The sequence below is a fragment of the Enhydra lutris genome, unplaced genomic scaffold, assembly GCF_002288905.1.
Source record: "Enhydra lutris kenyoni isolate GAN:26980312 unplaced genomic scaffold, ASM228890v2 scaffoldscaffold37, whole genome shotgun sequence".
Taxonomy (NCBI): domain Eukaryota; kingdom Metazoa; phylum Chordata; class Mammalia; order Carnivora; family Mustelidae; genus Enhydra; species Enhydra lutris.
In genome coordinates, this window is record NW_019154121.1 from 11,323,252 (window position 1) to 11,343,302 (window position 20,051).

Sequence of the window (20,051 nt, forward strand, 5' to 3'; positions counted from 1 at the left end):
CATGTCTTTAGAAATACCATAAAATCTTTTTATTTTCTCATGATAGAAGAACACTAGACATTCCAAATATATTTCAAAATCTCTCCTTTGGAACATAATACAACTTAAAAAAGTGAGTAATTAGCACTCCTATTCCCACGTTGTCTGTCTTCTTCCCCTACCCCTGCTACATCACCATCTTAACTTGGCAAGACTCTTTGTTTACCATTCATGAACATCTTTTTCCCTTCCTGTTTTTCCTTTTGAATTATTTATCATTTAATTATGAAAAATACAATGGTATGCACAAGAATGTTCTCTTTATTTTAACTTCTATGCCCTTGCCATATGCAAACAAATTATGTGATTATTTACTTTTAAAATCAATTCACTAGAAATGCACTGAAGGTCTACCATGTGCCAGAAACTTGCTAGAAGGCTGACAGGGTTTGGCAGTGAGTGTGGACATGAGGGGGTTATATAAATGCATGAGACACACACTTGCTCAGCCTGGTGTCTGCTTAAGATTTTCTCCATCTCCCTTGCCCCTCCCCCTAAAATGAATAAATCTTTTAAAAAATCCCTTTTAGTTTGAGAGCTGTATGTTATTGTAAGCTACTCTCAAGCTAAATGGTGTATGTTACCTCTTCTTAAAACCCTATGAAAACGGTTTTTTTGGTCTCATTTTGTAATTGATGCTATCAAAGAAAGAAGGATAAGAGAGAAAAGATCTATAGACAGACCATGATTAACAAATAAAAAAACATCGCTCATCAAAACAAAACAAACACAGAATCTCAGGTTAGATTTGGCTAAATAAGATGGCAGAGATATTGATGGATTTACATGGAAGGACACTGGCAGATTCTGAACTCTGCGTTGAAAGGATAAGTATTGGGCATACCAGTAAGGTGCTACATGCCTTACTGCCTATTTCCATAAAATTTATAACAAACTTGTGTGGTAAAGATCAGTTGCCCCATCTTGGAATGAGTGAGAATGTTTGGAGTTTTCATCTGCCCAAGACCACACTGTCAGTCAGTGACCAGCCAGGTCAGAGACCAAAGTACAGAGTCCTTCCTGTACTAGGTCTTCCCCAACTGCTCCATTCTTTCTATGGACAACATCCTGAAATTAAAGACCAATGTATGTGTGGAACAAAACTGTACAGCTCTGTTTGGTTATAAATTTGGAAAAGGAGGAAGTATATGTCTAACTAAACCAATAACTTCACATTATTTTTCAAGTCCAGTTAAATGCAATAACTTGCTTTTTCACTGTGTTATAAAAAAAATAGAAGTTCTCATTCCTTTTGTACTAATACAAAATTTCTTGGAATTTTTAGAATATGCATTTTTAGAATATAATATTTCTTAAAACATTATATTCGGTATCCATTATAATAATTTCATTCTGAAGAATTTTTAATACAAATGTAGAGTAGAGATTATGAATATATTTGAATTGATAGGTAAATATCAGATATCATTTCTTTATTCCACATCACTGTGAGTACATTTGTTAAAACTGAGTTATATCTTATGTGTGGTTTTATTGTTTATGATTGTTTTGAATCCCTAGTATCAAATTTATTTCAACAGACATAATATGCATGTCTTTCTTTAGAGCTTAATGTGATCTTTCCAAATACAACTGAGGTTTCCGGAACATGCAGCTCGGTGTTTATATGCCAGACAATGCTGATCTTCCTCGTTGCCCACATCACTGAGACATACCAGGCACTCCTAAAAGGGATTTTAGAATATTACATACCCTTTGAGACACCAAGAATAGCAATGCTATGTTGGACTGAGCTGGCCTGAAGGTTTGCACTGCATAGTAACAATGTTTGTCATTCTGAGGCTTATTAGCACATGGGGTCCTGCCACCTGACCACTTAAGACTTAGGGAGAGTAAATAGCATTCCTTTGCTTGACGGTAAGCAACCCAGTTCAATCCAACACACACACACACACACACACACACACACACACACACACACACACGTTATCTGACTTTATTTCTAGGCTTTTGTTATTTTGAATCTCTTTCCTTGAGGTAGACTTCTATAACTAACTGATTTACTTTATATGATACAGGTTTTTGGAATGAGGGCGTTGAGGTTTCTGAATCCCATGCTTAGATGACCATTTAGTTAGTCTCTTAAGTCTCTCATCTGTGTAATGGGCATCAAAACGCTTACCCTGTATGATTATTTTGTTTTCAAGTTTAAGTCAGAAATAAATGCTTAAAAAAATCCTGACATCCTTTCTTAAATATTAATCTTCCTCTCATTATCTTTTCTGTAGATACGTTATAAGGATCCAATGAACTAACATGATGTATAGTGACAGGGAAAGAGCATAGAATATGAGTCAGAACCGGGTTCAAATATTGGCTCTGCCACTTAGCTGCATGGCCCAGGGGTGTTATTTAATTTATTCAAATAGTTTCTTAATTTTTAAAATGGAATAATAACTCCTATTTCATGCAGTTGTGCATATAATGTGAAATGTATATAAATTGCTCTTTGGGGACCTGATGTTCAACTGTACATTACTAAGGTCTTACTAAAATACTCCAGCCCAGTATCTGTGGTTCACCTCCATTCAGCATCTTCCAAGATGTCTTCTAAACTAGATTTTAAGTATTTGATGTTCAGGGACCAGATTTGACTTCCTATCGAACTTTGTAGAATCACCTAGAATAGTGCCAAGTGCATTATTCCAAAGCTTGTCTAATTTCAGGCCAGTAGAATAAATGCCCGAGATTTTTGGCCTACCCACCTGTCAGTGTTGGGATGGTCAGCATCTTGGGATTGCAACAAGTTTGGGTAAATCTTTACTTGTAATGGGACCTGAATCAAATTCATAGGCTTTCCAAGTATAATACCACAGTGACTGTATTATATGACTAGAATTCTATGAAGCGTTCTGTACTTTGCTCACATTTCTATAGTAATCATTAATTTATTTTGTACCCAGGCCATATCTACAATATTGATTTAAAAAAATGGGTGTGTGGGCTGCCATTGATGTTATACAATACAACCTGCTACTTAGAAACATACTATAATATATACTGTGTGCTGTCTAACGTCTCTCTAATGAGCACATAGTATTTGTTATACTGTATAATCTCATTATGATTAGTTATAAGGAAGAAAGTAATATAAAAAGAAGAGAGAGGGCACCGGGGGTGGCTCAGTTGTTTAAGCATCTGCTTTTGGCTTGGGTCATGATCCCGGGGTTCTGGAGTTGAGCCCCTCTTTGGGCTCCCTGCTCAATGGGGTGTCTGCTTCTCCTTCTTCATCTGTCCCTCCTTGTGTACTCTTGCTTGCTCTCTCTCTTTAAATAAATAAATAAAATACTTAAAAAAAAAAAAAAAAAGAGAGAGAGGAAAAGAATGAACATAACCAAAAGGAGAATGGTCAGGTTGAGTAGATGGTGAATTCCAGCAAAGACTGCCTTGGTCACTGCTTTTCTAATTTTTATATATTCTTCAGTCTTTTTATTCATGTTATAATTTTTGTTGTTTCAAAATACTATATTTGTAAAATCATTTATAAAATCATCGTAGCTGAGATATACTTAAAATATACTTTTTTGCAATATACTAAAGTTAATTATTTGGTAACTTGAAGAGTAATTTAAAAATACATTCTTAGCTAACCAGGAAAAGTAATTTTGGATGCTAAAATTTGAATATCTTTAAAATAAAAATAAAGCACACTGTCAAATTTCCAAAGCTTTCAAAATCTTAATTTTTCTTCAAGATTTGCAGTGGGGATCTTTTTTGATGTTCTGCACAATCTATCACTTGATGCATTATCCCCATGAGGTAGATCTTACTTAACTTTTCATTAATAACAACACAAAACACAGGAAGTTGAATGGTGATCTTAGGTCACAGAATATGAAACAATCAGAATGGTATTTTAGGGTTGTTGGCTTTCCTGCCTGATTAATTAGAGTCTTTTATGTGGTCTTGGTTAAGGAGAAATTGAAAAGTACACATGTGTAGGGTCTAATTGCTGCATATTAATTATTTTCAGACCAAAGGAATTGCAAGCTTCCAGTTCCTCTTACTATGTTTGTATAAAATATCTCTGTAAATCAGCAATGCCTATTTTATCCAGTCTCAGTCAAATAAAATATGATCCCTATACTTTCCCATTTGTGTTTGAAGATACAGCAAAAGTACTCATTATTATAGTATATATTGAAGTGAAAAGTAGCATATAATTGTATGCATGCCTAATAGAGTTGAAATAAAGGCTGTGAAATTCAAGAATAATTGGAAAGATTGATATGTTCTTCCCTACCATGTATTTGTAGTATTTGTTTAAGGGCTAACACTCTTTGTTTAGTCCCATAGTAAAGAATTCATTAAAAGCTGTAGGATTTCTCAATTGCTCCTAAGTAAGATATATGAAAAGCACTTTTCAGATAAATACTATGGGAAGTTAATAAAAAAAAAGAGGCTGTTTTCTCACACTGTGTCCTCTGATTTCAATTTCATTTTCATCTTCCTTTTTTCCCCTTAATTTAATTTCAGAGGGTTGCTGAAGTATCAAGCTAATTTAGATACCCACCCTCCTGGCTGCATCAATCCTAATGGAACCCGGTACCAGAATGTTCACTTACCAGACCACAGCTTGGAACATTTTCATGAATCTTTCTCTGGAGGACTTTCAAAACCAGATGAACTTACCAAAAACAGATCTGTGAATATTTGTATGGAAGAGCCCAGATTTCAAGCTAATTTTCCACAGGTCAGATTAATTTTATATCTTTGATGGTCTCCTCAAAGTCCATATTTTCATAATTATTGATCAGCATTGTATTTAAACACATTTTGAAGGTTTATAAAGGAATTATAAAACATTTCAGGATGTTTCAGCTGTGAGATAGCACCTATTTTTCCATTAAAGGCAGCTGGTAGGTCAAGGAAAAAGACCTATGATACTACAGAATATAGAAAATTCCTCCTTAAATGGCCATACAATCTTTGCATTCTGTGGCACTGGTGCTTGCCAAAAGAGAAGTGACAAAGATATTTTCCCTATCCACGAGAAAAGTAGGTTGAGTAATAAAAGCAATAGCGAAAGAACTAATACTAATTGTAATTATTATTATGGTATAGCATAATATTATGGTATGATATTATGTATATAATAAATGATAAATCATAAAATCAATTTATTGAATGCATGGTATCATCTGCTAGGTACTGTACTAAAATGTATTGCATGCATGATTTCTTTTAATATTCACAATAGCCCATTGAAGCAATTACTATCATCCTTAATTTTCTGAGGAAGAAATTGTGACTTAAATACATAAAATACCTTGAGCAAACTCTACAACCTAATATAGGCAGAAGTAGAGTCCAAAACTAGGTCTTTGGCTAAAACGCTTGTTCTTGGAAAACTTCTTACTCAAATACCCAGAAGTGGTTCCATAAGGGCCCTAATCTTCCCATGTGGGTATGGGAACTGCCCATGTGGAAATTAACACTCTTTGCCTATGGGACAGTGATGTCAAATGTCTCTTTTCAGAAGGGAAGAAAGAAGAGTCCAAAAGTAGATTGAATTTGTAGATGACTTAGGAATGAATATGTTAGTCTTGTGTTTATTTGTAATAATAATCCTCTAGGTTTCTCATAGACTTCACAATTTCACAGATTTCTTGGCTTCACACAGTGCTCTCTGTTAGGCAGAACAGGTGTTGACTTCGTTTTACTTATGTGCAACTTAATGCTCGAAGGGTAAGTGCCTGTTCCAAAGGTGCAAGCCTGCTGCATTACAGGGCTTGTCTTGAGATGCCTACTACCCACAGAGCAACTAGCTAAATATCAGGAAGAGGCATGATCCACCTGTGTGAAAGGAGAAAGATCTGAAATAGCTATGTAAACAAGGTTTTAAAAAGTAACCGTTAAAATAAGTTTGGGTCAGAGGCCCCTCAGTGATGGGGGAAAGATGGTGTGCAGTTCTAGGAAAAGGGTTGGTCACACAGGACAGGCTTCTGTACTTCTGAGCATATGCAGTGGGTTATCCTGGGATCGGGGCTATCCATCCAGCATGCATGCAAAATCGTCACACTTTCCAAATTCTATATAATACCTTCTGTGCATATTATTTTTATTATATAAAGTAAGTTGTAAGCAACATGCTTAGGATATCCTATATTTTAAAATAATTCTTATACATATTTTATATTGTATATGCATTATGTATGTGTACATTATGCACGTATATTATGTGCATTAAAAATAGCCAAGGTTGAGTAAAAGGTATAGCATAAGAAAAACAGTCAATGATATTGTAATAGTTATGTAATAGACAGATGGTAACCATACTTTAGTGAACATAGGATAATGCATAAACTTGTCAAATCACTAAGTTGTACACCTGAAACTAATGTAACATTGGGTCAACTACACTCAAGTAAAAGGTAAATAAATAGATAGATGTAAAAAAAAAGAAAAAACTAAAAAAAACCTTACCTGATATTTTGAAGAATTCCAGTTACTCTTGGAAATGAAAACATTTTAATACCTTAAAATAAAAACAATCATACATATATCAAGGATTTTTTTTTTTTAACAAATATTGTACTGGCACATTTTTTTCTAAAACCGTCTTCAGATTTATTTGAGCATTTAACTTCCCTGTCTTTTCTTTTTAGATGAAGATATTTTATATACATTCATTATGTATTCTGTATGCACAGGAAGAAATTTGAAACAAAGTAGACATACCTATTGATGTGTCACATTACATTTTATTTTTATATTTAGTTTTGTTTGAATAAGTTGCAGTGAGCATCTGATTTTTTAAAAATATTTTATATATTTATTTGACAGAGATCACAAGTATGCAGAGAGGCAGGTGGTGGGCAGGGGAAGCAGGCTCTTCACTGAGTAGAGAGCCTGATGTGGGGCTTGATCCCAGGACCCTGAGATCGTGACCTGAGCCAAAGGCAGAGGTTTTTTGTTTTTTTTGTTTTTTTTAAAGATTTTATTAATTTGACAGAGATCACAAGTAGGCAGAGAGGCAGGCAGAGAGAGAGAGAGAGAGAGAGAGAGAGAGGAGGAAGCAGGCTCCCTGCCGAGCAGAGAGCCCGATGTGGGGCTCGATCCCAGGACCCTGGAATCATGACCCGAGCCGAAGGCGAGGCTTCAACCGACTGAGCCACCCAGGCGCCCCAAAGGTAGAGGTTTTAACCCACTGAGCCACCCAGGCGCCCCATTTTTAAAAAAAATTTTTTTTCATTTTATTTTTTTTCTTTTCAGTGTTCCAGAATTCATTGTTTATGCACCACACCCAATGCTCCATGCAATACGTGCCCTCCATAATACCCACCACCAGGTGCAACTCCCCATCCCCCTCCCCTCCAAAACCCTCAGTTTGTTTCTTATTTTTTACTGGTTTTTCATTGCATTTTATCATTTAAAATACAGATTATAATACCATTATTGTAATGTATGAAATTAACAATTGAGCAGGATATAAATATTTCTACAACACAAATTTTTTTTAAGTATATTTTAAAAATTCTCCATCAGACTTGGCTTTGGATTTCTGGACCCCTGTGCCTATATTGTGCTGAAAGACTTTACAGGTGTATCCGGAGCAATAAACCAGTTACCATCATCTCGGTCATAAGTCATCCCTCAGATGTCATGGAAATCCGAATGATCAAAGAAAACTTTAAAGCAAGACCTGGCCAGGTGAGTCAGTGTTCAGCAACTTTTATATATGTATGTATTTATTTTAATTTTTTTAAAGGGGGAAGGGGCAGAGGCGGAGGGAGAGAGAGACTCTTAAGCAGGCCCAGTGCAGAGCTGGACGCTGGGCTCGGTCTCACAAGCCTGAGATCATGACCTGAGCTGAAATCAAGAGTCAGGTGCTTCACTGACTAGCCCCCTAGGCACCCCAAATTCTCTATCTTTATATAATTTTTAAAAAATTAGTATTCATGCCATCATTAGAATACTTGTACTTCTTTTTTGGTCATTTAAAAATTATGTTTGTTGTTTTTCAGTATATTATTCTACATTGTCCCAGTGTGTCTGCATTAGAAAACCATCCATTTACCCTCACAATGGTAAGAAATTTGTTTTTGATTCTTAAAATTTTTTAGAGTGACATGCAACTTTTTCTTTCGTGTGTATATTCTACCTTATCCTAAAAATCATTCAAGGTCATCACAATATCCTAAATGTTTAAGCATTTTTTTATACAAAATAATAATATCTGTTCAGAAACTTTGTAGCTTTTTATTATTTTTGGACACTACAATTCAGGAAGCAAAATATTAAAATGTATTAAAACCTAATGATTCAAAATGCAAAAAATTTTCTGGGTATTTATATTTTTTCTTTTATGAAATTGTACCAAAATATATTATGTATGTTTTTTTTTAGAGAGATAGAATTTAATGGCAAAGAGGGTACTCTGAGTTGAGGTGGGAGCGTAAGAAAATCCAAGCAGTGTTTAGAAAAGAAAAAGCCCATTGTAATTGGTGCCCAGACTGTGTGTGAGGGAGGAAAAGGAGAATAAAATTGAAAAAGCAAAATGGATAAATAATGGGTGGGGGACAGATGTAGCTAAGTAATGGCTTCACCAAATATTTTTAGCTTATCAGACATTGTTTAACATTCTTTTTTGCATTATAAATATACCGTGAGCTTATTATTAAAAAGTAAACAATTTACCTTTTCTCATTTCCCCCACTTTTCAATTCTCTTTCTTCTCCAGAATTTGGTGTATATTCTTCTAGACATTTTCCTATGTACTTAGACATATATAGATGTTTGACATTCATTTGCTACATCATTTGGTTTATAATTTGCTCTTTTCACTCAGCAATATATCATGGACAACTTTCCATGTTACTATATTTGCATATGCTTCATTCTTTTTTAATGACTGCCTAATATTTCACAGTAGGATATACTGTAATTTATTTAATATTTCCCATTGATGATGGAGACTTGAGATTTTTTTTCCAATTTCTAGCAAAAGTAAGAACAGGACCCACATGTTTAAATATATGCTTAAGATATGCAAATAAAATTGAACAGATGGGGGGACAGAAAAATCACTGGGTGCTTAAGTGCTGGAATGTAGGGGTGGGACTATGCCGGGAATGGCAACCACTTTTTTTTTTTCAAGATTGATTTATTTATTTGAGCGAGGCCAGGCAGGGGCAGACTCTGTGATAAGCATGGAGCCCAACGTGGGGCTCAAGCTCATGACCCCGAAATCACAGATGGAGCCAAAACAAGAGTTGGACACTTAACCGACTGTGCCACACAGGCGCTCCAAGAATAGCCACTGTTTTCAGATTTGATGTGTTAGGTTGAAAACTTAAAAACCTTGGCCATGTTACTTCATCTTTCTGTGCATTTGTTTCCTCAGAGTAATATTGTGATAAAAACAGTATCTATTCTGAGGTATGTCATGTGTTTTAGTGAACTCCCACAAGTAAAGCATATAGAACAAAGCCTGGAACATAGAAGGTGCAAGGTACATGTAAATATATGCTAACAATTATTATGATTTTTATTTTCATTGTGAATTTGCCCCTCGAGAACATGTACTTGTGAAGACAGGCCCCAAAAAATCTATATTTAAGGGATAAAAGAAACAGGAAGGAAGTGTCAAGTGGTTGGGAAAAAAAAAACAGACGTGATTTGTTCAACAGCATTTCTTTAAAGGAAAAATATATTTTTGCTTCAATTCCTTCAAATTTTGCATTCTGTTTATAGGTAGCAAACTTATTTATAGCAATTAAGGAAAGGTGGTTTAGCATCTACTGAAATGATCGACAGCATTCCATTTTATCAAGAAAGATGGCAGCACTGACTTACCTTGAGGAAGAAATTAACTTACCATTGTTTCTTCAATCTGAAGATAGATGAGTATTGTCCAGACACCCTTTCATCTGGAGCCATGTGGGCAGCTAGCTAGAGTGAGAGGGGAAATGTGTTGTTATGAGGAACAGTGAAAACTTAGTTGCCCTCATGGGCTTCAAAGTCAGGACCTCAGAGTCCAGGACCCAGCCATCACCAGGAGCCAAGTAGGCATATCATGCCCTTCACTGCTCTAGGATGTGCACGCCCTACAATGTGGTTTAATATTGTCCTAGTTCCAGGAGACCTTAGGATTCTTGGCAAATAAATATGACAAACAAAGCTGCTTGTGGGATGTTTCCGCTGAATCAGGAAGGCATTCTCACACAATCTCATCCACTGTCGTCAGAAGCACCGTGTTTCGTTCTGGTAGTTGTAAGATACATTTCCATTTCTCTGACTGCATGCATCCCATAAACATGAAGTTAGTAACTTTAAAAACAAGGGGAAGAATGCAACAGGGAGAAAGTGTGCATGTATGTTTGTCCTTAAGTAATTTAAAGAGTTTGGACTACTCTTGGGGTCATATGAAATTTACTTCTGAAGTTATTCTTTCCTTGTGTGAGGCTCTGTTTTTTCCCAGCTTTAGTGAGGTGTAATTGAAAAATGAAAAACTGTATACATTTAAGGTGTGCGACTTGAGACTTTAGTTTGAAAATAATTTCTTCACCATAGCATTAAATAGAGAATATGGAATAAAAAAGGAAGGTAGCTGCTGAATGCTAAATTCAGAGAAGAGAGGGTTTTTTGTTTTTTGTTTTTACAAAAATATTTCCCAACACACGCAAAAGTAGAGAGAATGGTGTAATGGACTGCCATGTTCTCAACACCCAGCTTCAGTACAAACAGAGAAGATAGTTTACTTTTTAGCATATATTTTATCACTAAAAATCTTTATGTTTCTGAAAACAGAAAATCTAAGCATTTTTCTCTTATGGCACATGCCAAGAAGAGGCTTCTAGATCTATTGTCTTTGGGTTGTCCTAAAGTCCTTTCACAGGGCAAAAGGAGAAATTCAGAAAAGAGTGGTTTGTAGGACATAAGGACTCTGGTGGCCTGACTTGCTTCCCAAGAAGGTGATTGGGGCCGGGGCTGTGATAGCTCTGTGGCTGGTGGCAGGCAGAGTTGGGGGGAAGGTAAAAGTTGGGGAAGGGGACAGACCAGAGGAAGAGCAACCAAAAGTAGGAGCCAGAGGTGGGAAAAGGAGAACAATTATGTGCGATGCAAAATGGCAGTGAGTAGTCATACACAGAGCACAGACTTGACAGTTCAGTCCCCGCTCTGTCACTCATGGGTTCTGTGCCTAGACGGTGTGTGTGGAGGTGGTCAGTGTTTGGTACCTACACTCTTGTTATTTTTAATCATCTCAGAATGTTTCCTTTTAATTTTGGATTTTTGCTTTCACTTCTGCAATTACATTTTTTGTTTTATTTATTTTTATTTTATTTATTTATTTTTTGAGCGGCGAGGATAAGACATCCAACATGTGGTTTTTCAACCTGAAAATGAAAAATTTGGGGGATATCACAGTAGTCTCAGCTTTTGAAAATCTGTCATGTAGATGAAGAATTAGACATTTTTCCTTTGGGATCCCAAGGTGTAGAAATAAGACCAATGGTAAAAAGTTTTAGAGAAATATATTTTGATTCAATATGATAAAGACATTTCTAACAGTGACACCCATCCAGAAACTTAGAAAGCCACCTCTGGGGCACCTGGGTGGCTCAGTCCTTGGGTGTCTGCCTTTGGCTCAGGTCATGATCCCAGGGTCCTGGGATCGAGCCCCACATTGGGCTTCCTGCTCAGCGGGAGGCCTGCTTCTCCCTCTCCCACTCCCTCTGCTTGTGTTTCCTCTCTTGCTGTGTCTCTCTCTGTCAAATAATAAATAAAATCTTAAAAAAAAAAAAAAAAAAAAAAAAGAAAGCCACCTCCCTGGAATGTTGAGAAGGAACTTTGTGCTAGATCAGGTCTTTTCAACCTTGGCATTATTGACATTTTGGGTCAGATACTTCTTTGATGTGACGTGTTGTCCTGTACATTATAAGGTGTTTATCGGCATTGGTAGCCTCTATCCACTAGCTGCCAACAGTACCCCCGACTTGTGACAATGAGAAATATCTCCAGACATTGTCAAATAACCCCGGAGGGGCAGAATTGCCAACAGTTGAGAACCATGATGCTCGATTAGTAGTTGCCCAGCACAGCTTACAGTGCCCTTACAATAGTTCTTCCATGGTTCTTACAGTGCTCTCGATGAGAAGGGAGAATTTAGGAGGTGGTAGAGAAGGTGATGGGTCACAGTGCCTAACTGTGTTCTGGGGACCCAGCTCTCACATCAGTGGGAACACCTCTCTTTCAACTAGCCTGCAAATGAGGGTTCTACTCATGGGTATCATCACCTAAAAAAAAAAAAAAATGTTTTTTTTCTACTCAACTAAAATCCTTTTTGGAGTTCCATAGAAATTATTTTGGCTACTCTGAGCTCCGGAATACCATCATGCAGTAGAGAGCTTTGAAAGAGAATTTGAGTCATTTTCAAATTCATAATTATTTTCCGTATTTGTAGTCATCCACTCCCAAATAATAGGGTTTGGATATGAATTGGAAGAAAAGGTAGGATATGGGATGCCTGGTGGCTCAGTCAGTTAGACATCTGCCATTAGCTCAGGTCATGATCCCAGGGTCCTGGGATTGAGTCCCACTTCGGGCTCCCTGCTCAACGGGGATGTCTGCCTCTCCCTCTCCATTTTCCTCTCCTCCTGCTCATGCTCTCTCTCTCTCTCTCTCTCAAGTAAATAAATAAATAAAATCTTTTAAAAAAAGAAGTTCAGTTGGGGCGCTGGGTGGCTCAGTGGGTTAAAGCCTCTGCCTTTGGCTCAGGTCATGATCCCAGGGTCCTGGAATCGAGCCCCACATCGGGCTCCCTGCTTGGAGGGAGCCTGCTTCCTCCTCTCTCTCTGCCTGCTTCTCTGCCTACTTGTGATCTCTGTCAAATAAATAAATAAAATCTTTAAAAAAGAAAAAAAAAGTTCAGACAGCGATATAAAGATAAAAGTTATTCAAGAGCTAAAATGATGTAAGAATATTCTCTGATATTTGAACTTTTTGTCATATGAATGAAAGATTATTATTTTTTTCCCTATGGAATCCTAAGATGTGAGAATGGGAACAACAGTACATTATTCTTGGAGAACAAATAATAGTTTAGTGCCTACTTTGGGAAATAGGATGTGTTTTCCTGGGTGGTGGGGAGACAGCTGAACTCTTCACTTCAGTGAGGCTCTGTTGGGTATACAGCACTCCTGAGTCTCCTTAAGAGCAAGCAGCCTGCTGTAGCAAAGGACCGTCACCCTTTCCCCTGACTCTGGAGACAGCCTGGTGAGCCCTCAGCACTAAGGTCTTGAGTCCAGTGCAGGCTTGTTTCAGAAGATTCAAGTTCATGAGTATATTGAATGGAGGCAAAAGTTTGAGTGCCTGGAGTTCTATATTCCTCCCAGTTTTTCTTCTTTCTTACTTTTGTCAGTCAAGAAAAGATTTTTCCTTATTCCTTCTGCTTCTTTCAGGCTACTTCTTCAGGTCTCATAAAGGAATGTGGTCTTTTGAAAATCCTCTAAGAAAAAAAGGAGAAAGAAAAAGTAATTTTCTATGACCTAAAGTAGTTTGGAAAATACTGTTTGACATATAGCACTTAGAAATTCATAGAGCCTCTTTTTTTTTTTTTTTAAGATTTTATTTATTTATTTGACAGACAGAGATCACAAGTAGGCAGAGAGGCAGGCAGAGAGGCAGGCAGAGAGAGAGAGGAGGAAGCAGGCTCCCCGCTGAGCAGAGAGCCCGAAGCAGGGCTCGATCCCAGGACCCTGGGATCATGACCTGAGCCGAACGCAGAGGCTTTAACCCACTGAGCCACCTAGGCTCCCCTTCATAGAGCCTCTTAACATATTAATAGTTCTAGAAGTTCTTTCATAAACAATCTCATTAAATTTTATTCACCTATTTACTTAATACTTTCTCACTTTCCCTCTTTTGGGTCCTGGCATAGACTAGTCTGTTCACCTTGAAAACCAACCTCTGCTTCTTCTACTAATTCACACTCCAAATGCCTGAGCCTCTCTTTGCCTGGGTAACTCCTTTCATCTTTCCCACCTCATTCAATGTCACTCACTTCTTGAGAAGGCTTCACAAACCCTTCCTATTAGGTTGTTTCTTGACCTTTCCCTCTTATATGTGCCTGTGTACTGTCTTCAACACCAGTGCCATTAGATTATTTGGTTAATGCCTCTTGCTTCTAACCAAAAGGTCCAGGAGCCCTTTCAAAATGCGTTCACAGCAGTGTATAAACCTGGCGATTCACAGACCTGTACCCCTGGGGCTAATAATACATTATATGTTTATTAAAAAATTTTAAAAAATTATTTTAAAAAAAGATGCATTCATAGCACAGTGTCTGGGATACAGAGTAACCCAATGCAAATTTGTTGAAAGAATGAAAAAACACCTAATCTATAGCTAGCATTTGTGATCTAGCTTGAGAAGTACTTTGTAGATAGATTATCTTTTCCTCCGTCTTGTTGTTGTCGTTTTGTTTTGGCATACTCTTATTTGGAAGGTGAAGCTGGAGAAGAGGAAGTTATAGTGATTAAAGAAAAAGGAGAAATGCTTATGGCTGAAGTGGTTTTCTGACAAAGACTAGATTGCCAGCTCTGTTCTGAGTTTAATCTGTAAGGTCAGGGTGGCTATTTTTCTTTAGCTCAGAAGAGGAGGGGGGATGTACTAATGACAAAGTTGTTGGGGGAGAAATACCAAAGGCAGAAGGAAACAATCCATGCGTTTTGTCTGGTCAAAAACAATAGGTCCTTTTTCACCTCCCGTTCCATATTACCTGGGCTAACAGTGGAAAATCCTTGTTTCTAATCTCTGTGCTTATCTGACAAATGCTATCAATACTTCTTAGGAAATAGGTCTTCATTTTGTAAGTATAGGTTGTGTATTCACATTTGTTCTTATTTTAAATATCATTTTTTTGGGTATCTGTATCTCATAGTTTAGATTGTAACAATAGTTGGCTTCCAAAAAAAATGTTGAGGCAAAGGAAATTCTTTTCTTCAGGCCATCTGTGTATCATGTACTTGTGTAGGTTTAGGAAATGGTTTGTAGCCTTCCCAGATTTTGGGGGGTTACTGGCTGGCTTACTCCTACTATCCCCCAAGGGAGTTTCTATTTTCATAAGAGGGAAAAGAGGCAAATCTTGCTGCTGCCTGGGAATGAATTTAAGTAAAGCAAACATTTCTAAGCTAAATTTTGCATCATGCTATTATGTTAATGTATTGTCTTTTCCTGCCATTTCTTTCTTTTTTTCTAAATACTTCGACTTGGCACTTACATGTAAAATGCATGCTTCTCAAACATTTTCACTGAATATTTCCCTTAAGGGTTCCTGTGAAATAAAGCAACACAAAACAATTTCCCACTTGCTGATTCCCACTAAGAAGTGTGTAAACACTTTATCTTTGTTAAGGATAATAGTCAGTACTAAATAAGTGCCTAAGAAGTTTTCTCATAAACTTTGAAAAATATTATAGTTTTAATTTGTATTGTATTCCTGTGAGACATGTATTGTTCATCTTGTATGATGCAGAAAATAATGTGCCACAGATTAAATAACATTTCCAAAGTCACACAGCTGGTTAGTGGCACAGGTGAGATATAAACACGGACCTCCTTGGCAGAAGGGCACGGTGGTAGCTAGCTGTTCTGTGCTCTCACCTGACTCACCCTCCATTGACGTTCAGGGCATATGTGTGTGTATGTGTGTGTGTGTATAAAAGAGTTTATTTATTGAGAGAGAGAGAGCACGCGTGCTCACACAAGCAGGGGAGGGGCAGAGGAAGAGTGAGAGAGAATCTCAAGCAGTCTCTGATGTGGAGCTGGGAGTCTGATGCAGCGCTGGATCCCACAACGCTGAGATTGTGACCAGAGCTGAAATCAAGAGTCAGTCGCTTGACTGATTGAGACACCCAGGCATCCCAAAGGCATTCGTATTTCTGAAACTCCTCTTGCTTTTGGAAATCCTTGTTGCTGGAGTCAAACAACAAAAAAGAATTGCCACGGAGGAGAGATGTTTACCGAAAGTATAAAAATGTTAGAGAAAGATGCAGTTCAAAGTATTGGATTATCCATACTACTAAGTTCTTCTCTATTGTGGAGCATTAAAGGCCCAATTCCCCCACTAGAAAAAAAAAAACCCTAATGCTTATTTTCATATACTGTGCCAATGTACAGAAAAGTAAATATGTAAAATATACAATTATAAATTCAGTAGTCTTTCATTTTTAAACATGGAGATAAAGCTTTTAAAACTGAAAATATAAAAAAAAAGTACAAAAGATAAGGTATGGAAGCACTGTAGTAGGTCTCACAATTTTAATGAAAGTACAACTAAGTTTTGAGTACTGATTTAATTAGGAATCCAGAGGTTGGAGTGTTAATTGCTTAAAGTGCTTCAGTGTTTCTAACACTTGACATTAACTTTCCTACACAAGGAAGACGTGTTAATCTGCTGGGTTTTCCTAGGAAGTGGTGATTGTTTCCTGCTAATGCTCCTCGTTCTCTCCAGCAGAACCACCAAGCATGTGTTTGCTGACAGGATTATGGTGATCAGAGGCCATTGTGTAGTGTTAGACCGTGGATTTTGGAATCCTATAACTTGGATTGGAGGTCTAGATCCCCCATTTAGTACTATGACTACTGACATCCTTAACTTTGGTTCACTTCTTTATTAAATGTGGTTAATAATAGTAAGTTCTCCATACAGTTACTCCCCATTTTCATTAGAAAGATATAATCAAGATCTAAGCATGGTGCTTGGCATATACTAAGTTCTCAGTAATAGCTGTTACAGTTTTGTTTTTTTTTTAAAAGATTTTATCTATTTAATTGACAGAGATCACAAGTAGGCAGAGAGGCAGGCAGAGAGAGAGGGGGAAGCAGGCTCCCCACTGAGCAGAGAGCCCGATGTGGGGTTCAATCTCAGGACCCTGAGATCATGACCTGAGCAGAAGGCAGAGGCTTAAACCACTGAGCCACCCAGGTGTCCCAAGCTGTTATAGTTCTTATTTCAGAGAATGGCTGGAGAACCAACACAGGGTTAAACTGAATTGTTTTGTTTTGTTTGCCTCATTCTGCAACATGGAGTAACTAAGTTCTGTCCACAGATTGGCTGAGAAACAGTCATTTGAGAGAACTGAAGATTTGCCTCCTGTGTTTCACTAACCTATAGAATGAATGTCTTAGGTTGGGTTTCCTGGGAAACAGACTGAAAGGTAAAGATTTTTCTGAGAGAGGTTGTGGGAGTATGCTCAGGACAACGTTGGTAAGGAGTGAGGGACTGAGAACACACCACAGAATTCGAACCATGATAAAGTCTCAACAGAGTCCTCCTTAGGCCTGACCGGAGCTCTGCCTAAAATGAGAATTCAAAGTTGTCCTATGTGGAGGTCAAGAGGACAAACCTTTGTACTCTCCAATTGACCAGTTGTTGGAGGTCAGATATCCCTAGGGAGAGGCACTTAGAGGCATGGGTTTCTTCTGTGGCGAGCAGATCCTGGGGAGGGCCTCAGTAATGAGCTTTGCAGGAAACCCTTGGAACGGCTGGGAGATTGAGGAATTAGTGTTTTGATCCTGAAAATTGGGAGGCAGTGCGGGGAATTGGGGGGTTGGGGGAGACAGAAGGTCCGAGCAACGCACCACTGTTCCCACCACAAATAACATTTAAATGCACGTCTTTAACTTATTTATTTATACTCAATTATATATTTATAAATATATTAAGAAGTGTAGTAAATATATCTTTTGTGAGAAAAGTCTTCTTTTTTAAAACTTGAAATTGAATATGAGATACATAAAAAAATCTTAGCCTATATAAATTCATTGAATTTTAAAAATGTATAGTCCAAGAGGATTAGGGGGCACAAACTCCCAGCTATAAAATAAGTAAGTCACAGAGGTGGGAAGTTTAGCTTAGGGAATATTGTCAGTAAGATTGTAATAACTTTGTATGGTGGCACATGGTGCTTACGCTTATCATGGTGAGCATTTTAAAATGTATATAATTGTTAAGTCACCATGTTGCATACTTGAGACCAATATAATATTGTATGTCAACTATACATCAATTAAAAATCAACTTGTAGTCCAAACACCAACTTTGGTTTTTTGCTTATTATTGGGGAAAGGGTGATTCTTTAAGGGATCAAAGGAACCAAAGTGACACCATTGATGACAAAGTTAGATCCAGAATTTATGTTTCCAGATTCTTCTCCCTCTTTGGAACTTTATGGGCTTCAGATCTGGGGAGAATTTTCTATTTTGTTCTTCAACTATGTAATGAATCTTTAACAGTGCTTTTCAGCCATGTTCTGTAATTACCAAAGTTTAGATTTTTTGCCAAAACAAATCTTCTATTAGGGCATTCTTTCACCTCATTTAGATATGCAAATCAGATGTGGATTTTAAAAAGCCCAAATTTAAGAAAGCATGAAAACCACTGCTTCCTATGAAATGGAGCATCTCGTAGGAATTACCTGAGATGGACATTAATTCTGTTCCCTGGTATTCTTCATGGATTCTTGATTAAAGAAATGACATAGACTCTGTTTTTTTGTGGGTGTAATTGATTGCAGTTTGCGTGAATACCTCTATATCCTTTCGTTATTATTCATATTCAGAAATAACATGTGCTTTCCTGACATCTGTATTTGAAGTTGTGTGATTCATTATTTTTAAGCCGGGATCACCCGATTTCACATATTTTTCCGTGAGTCAGAGGCAAGTCTAGCTGTTAGTTTGTTATTGTCTGTGCTTTTTCATAGCAAGCCTGCACTTGCCATCATTTTGCTGCTTTGTATTTTTAATCTTTTAACCAGTTGCTTTGGGAATAGTCTTTCCAGTTTTCAATGAAAACCAGACAAGAATCGTCATGGATTCCTTAAAGATTGGCAAAGTTTTTGTTATGATTATTTATTTCATTTCATGGGTTTAAATACAACCAGGAAGTCTGCATCAGCTGTTTTGATCTTGGATCTTGCTTTCATTTGTGTAATTTCTTAAAGAAAAAAAAAATGGTTTTTCTCTAGGGCTTCACAAATCTTTTGCTTAGGAAGCTTAGAAACTCAGCTGGGATAGATGATAGATTAGCAAGGCAATGATGTGTCTTAACCATAGACCAGACACATTGGTAGAAATTGCCCCAAAAAGGTCAATAATGTTCATGAAACATAACAGGATAGCTGAACTCCCTGAACATTAAACATGATCTAACTGCTCTAGTTTGGCTCCTTTCCAGGAGAAAAGAAAATATTCCTTCTTGTGCCTAATGACGCTTTGTGTGATAAATATGAACGTAAATAGGTCAGTGTATTTAGAGAAAACCTGCTGTTTAATATTAAACTTGATTTATCCCATTGGTATTTTTAGATGCCTCCTTCTACCTAGGTACAAAAGAGAGTATGATGAATAAAAGCTCCCTTCTAGACTCACATATCTTTCCAGCTATTGCCCCATTTCTTGGTTCTTCAGTTCTGTTTCTCTCATTTTCTCTTAAATCCACTGACGTTTTGCCCACAGCACCCTACAAAAACACTTCCAAGGTCAGCAATGACCATATGACTGCTGAGTCCAGTGATCAGTTCCCAGTCCTTGATGGACTTGACCTCTCAGCAGCATTTGGCACAATCACTTGCTTTATTGAAATACTTTTTTCATTTTGTTTCCAGGACATCCAACTCACCTGGTTTTTCTCCTCATTTTCTGGCTTTTGCTCAGTCTCTTTTTGCTCTTTCTTGTCATTTTCACGACCTCTAAATATCAGAACACTCCAGTGTCCATTCCTTGAACCCCCTTTCCTCTCTAGCTAAACTCATTTTTCTGATGATCTCATGCAGGCTTACTGATGCATCTGGGTGCTATCTTCCCCCAAATGTATATTTCCAGCCCTGCCTCCAACACTAAAATTCAAGCTCATGTATCCAGTTGTCTGCCAGAAACTTCCACTCGGATGTCTAAAGGACAACCTTGCATGTCTAAAACTGAACTCCTAACCTTCAATCTCTCAAATCTATTTCATCCACAGACTTCCCCACCTCAGTTAATGC

The 20,051-nt window shown here is 37.3% G+C and overlaps 1 protein-coding gene across 2 annotated transcripts in view; it reads left to right on the forward strand.

Moving 5' to 3' along the window:
• The window catches only part of LOC111154476 (NADPH oxidase 4), a 160,617-nt gene that overhangs the window by 61,093 nt on the left and 79,473 nt on the right, over positions 1-20,051 (forward strand). For both annotated transcript variants that reach the window (XM_022514087.1, XM_022514088.1), the window contains exons 9-11: positions 4,537-4,753; positions 7,549-7,713; positions 8,028-8,090. In XM_022514087.1, coding sequence (XP_022369795.1) covers positions 4,537-4,753; positions 7,549-7,713; positions 8,028-8,090 — 445 coding nt within the window. The remainder of the gene's footprint in view (positions 1-4,536; positions 4,754-7,548; positions 7,714-8,027; positions 8,091-20,051) is intronic.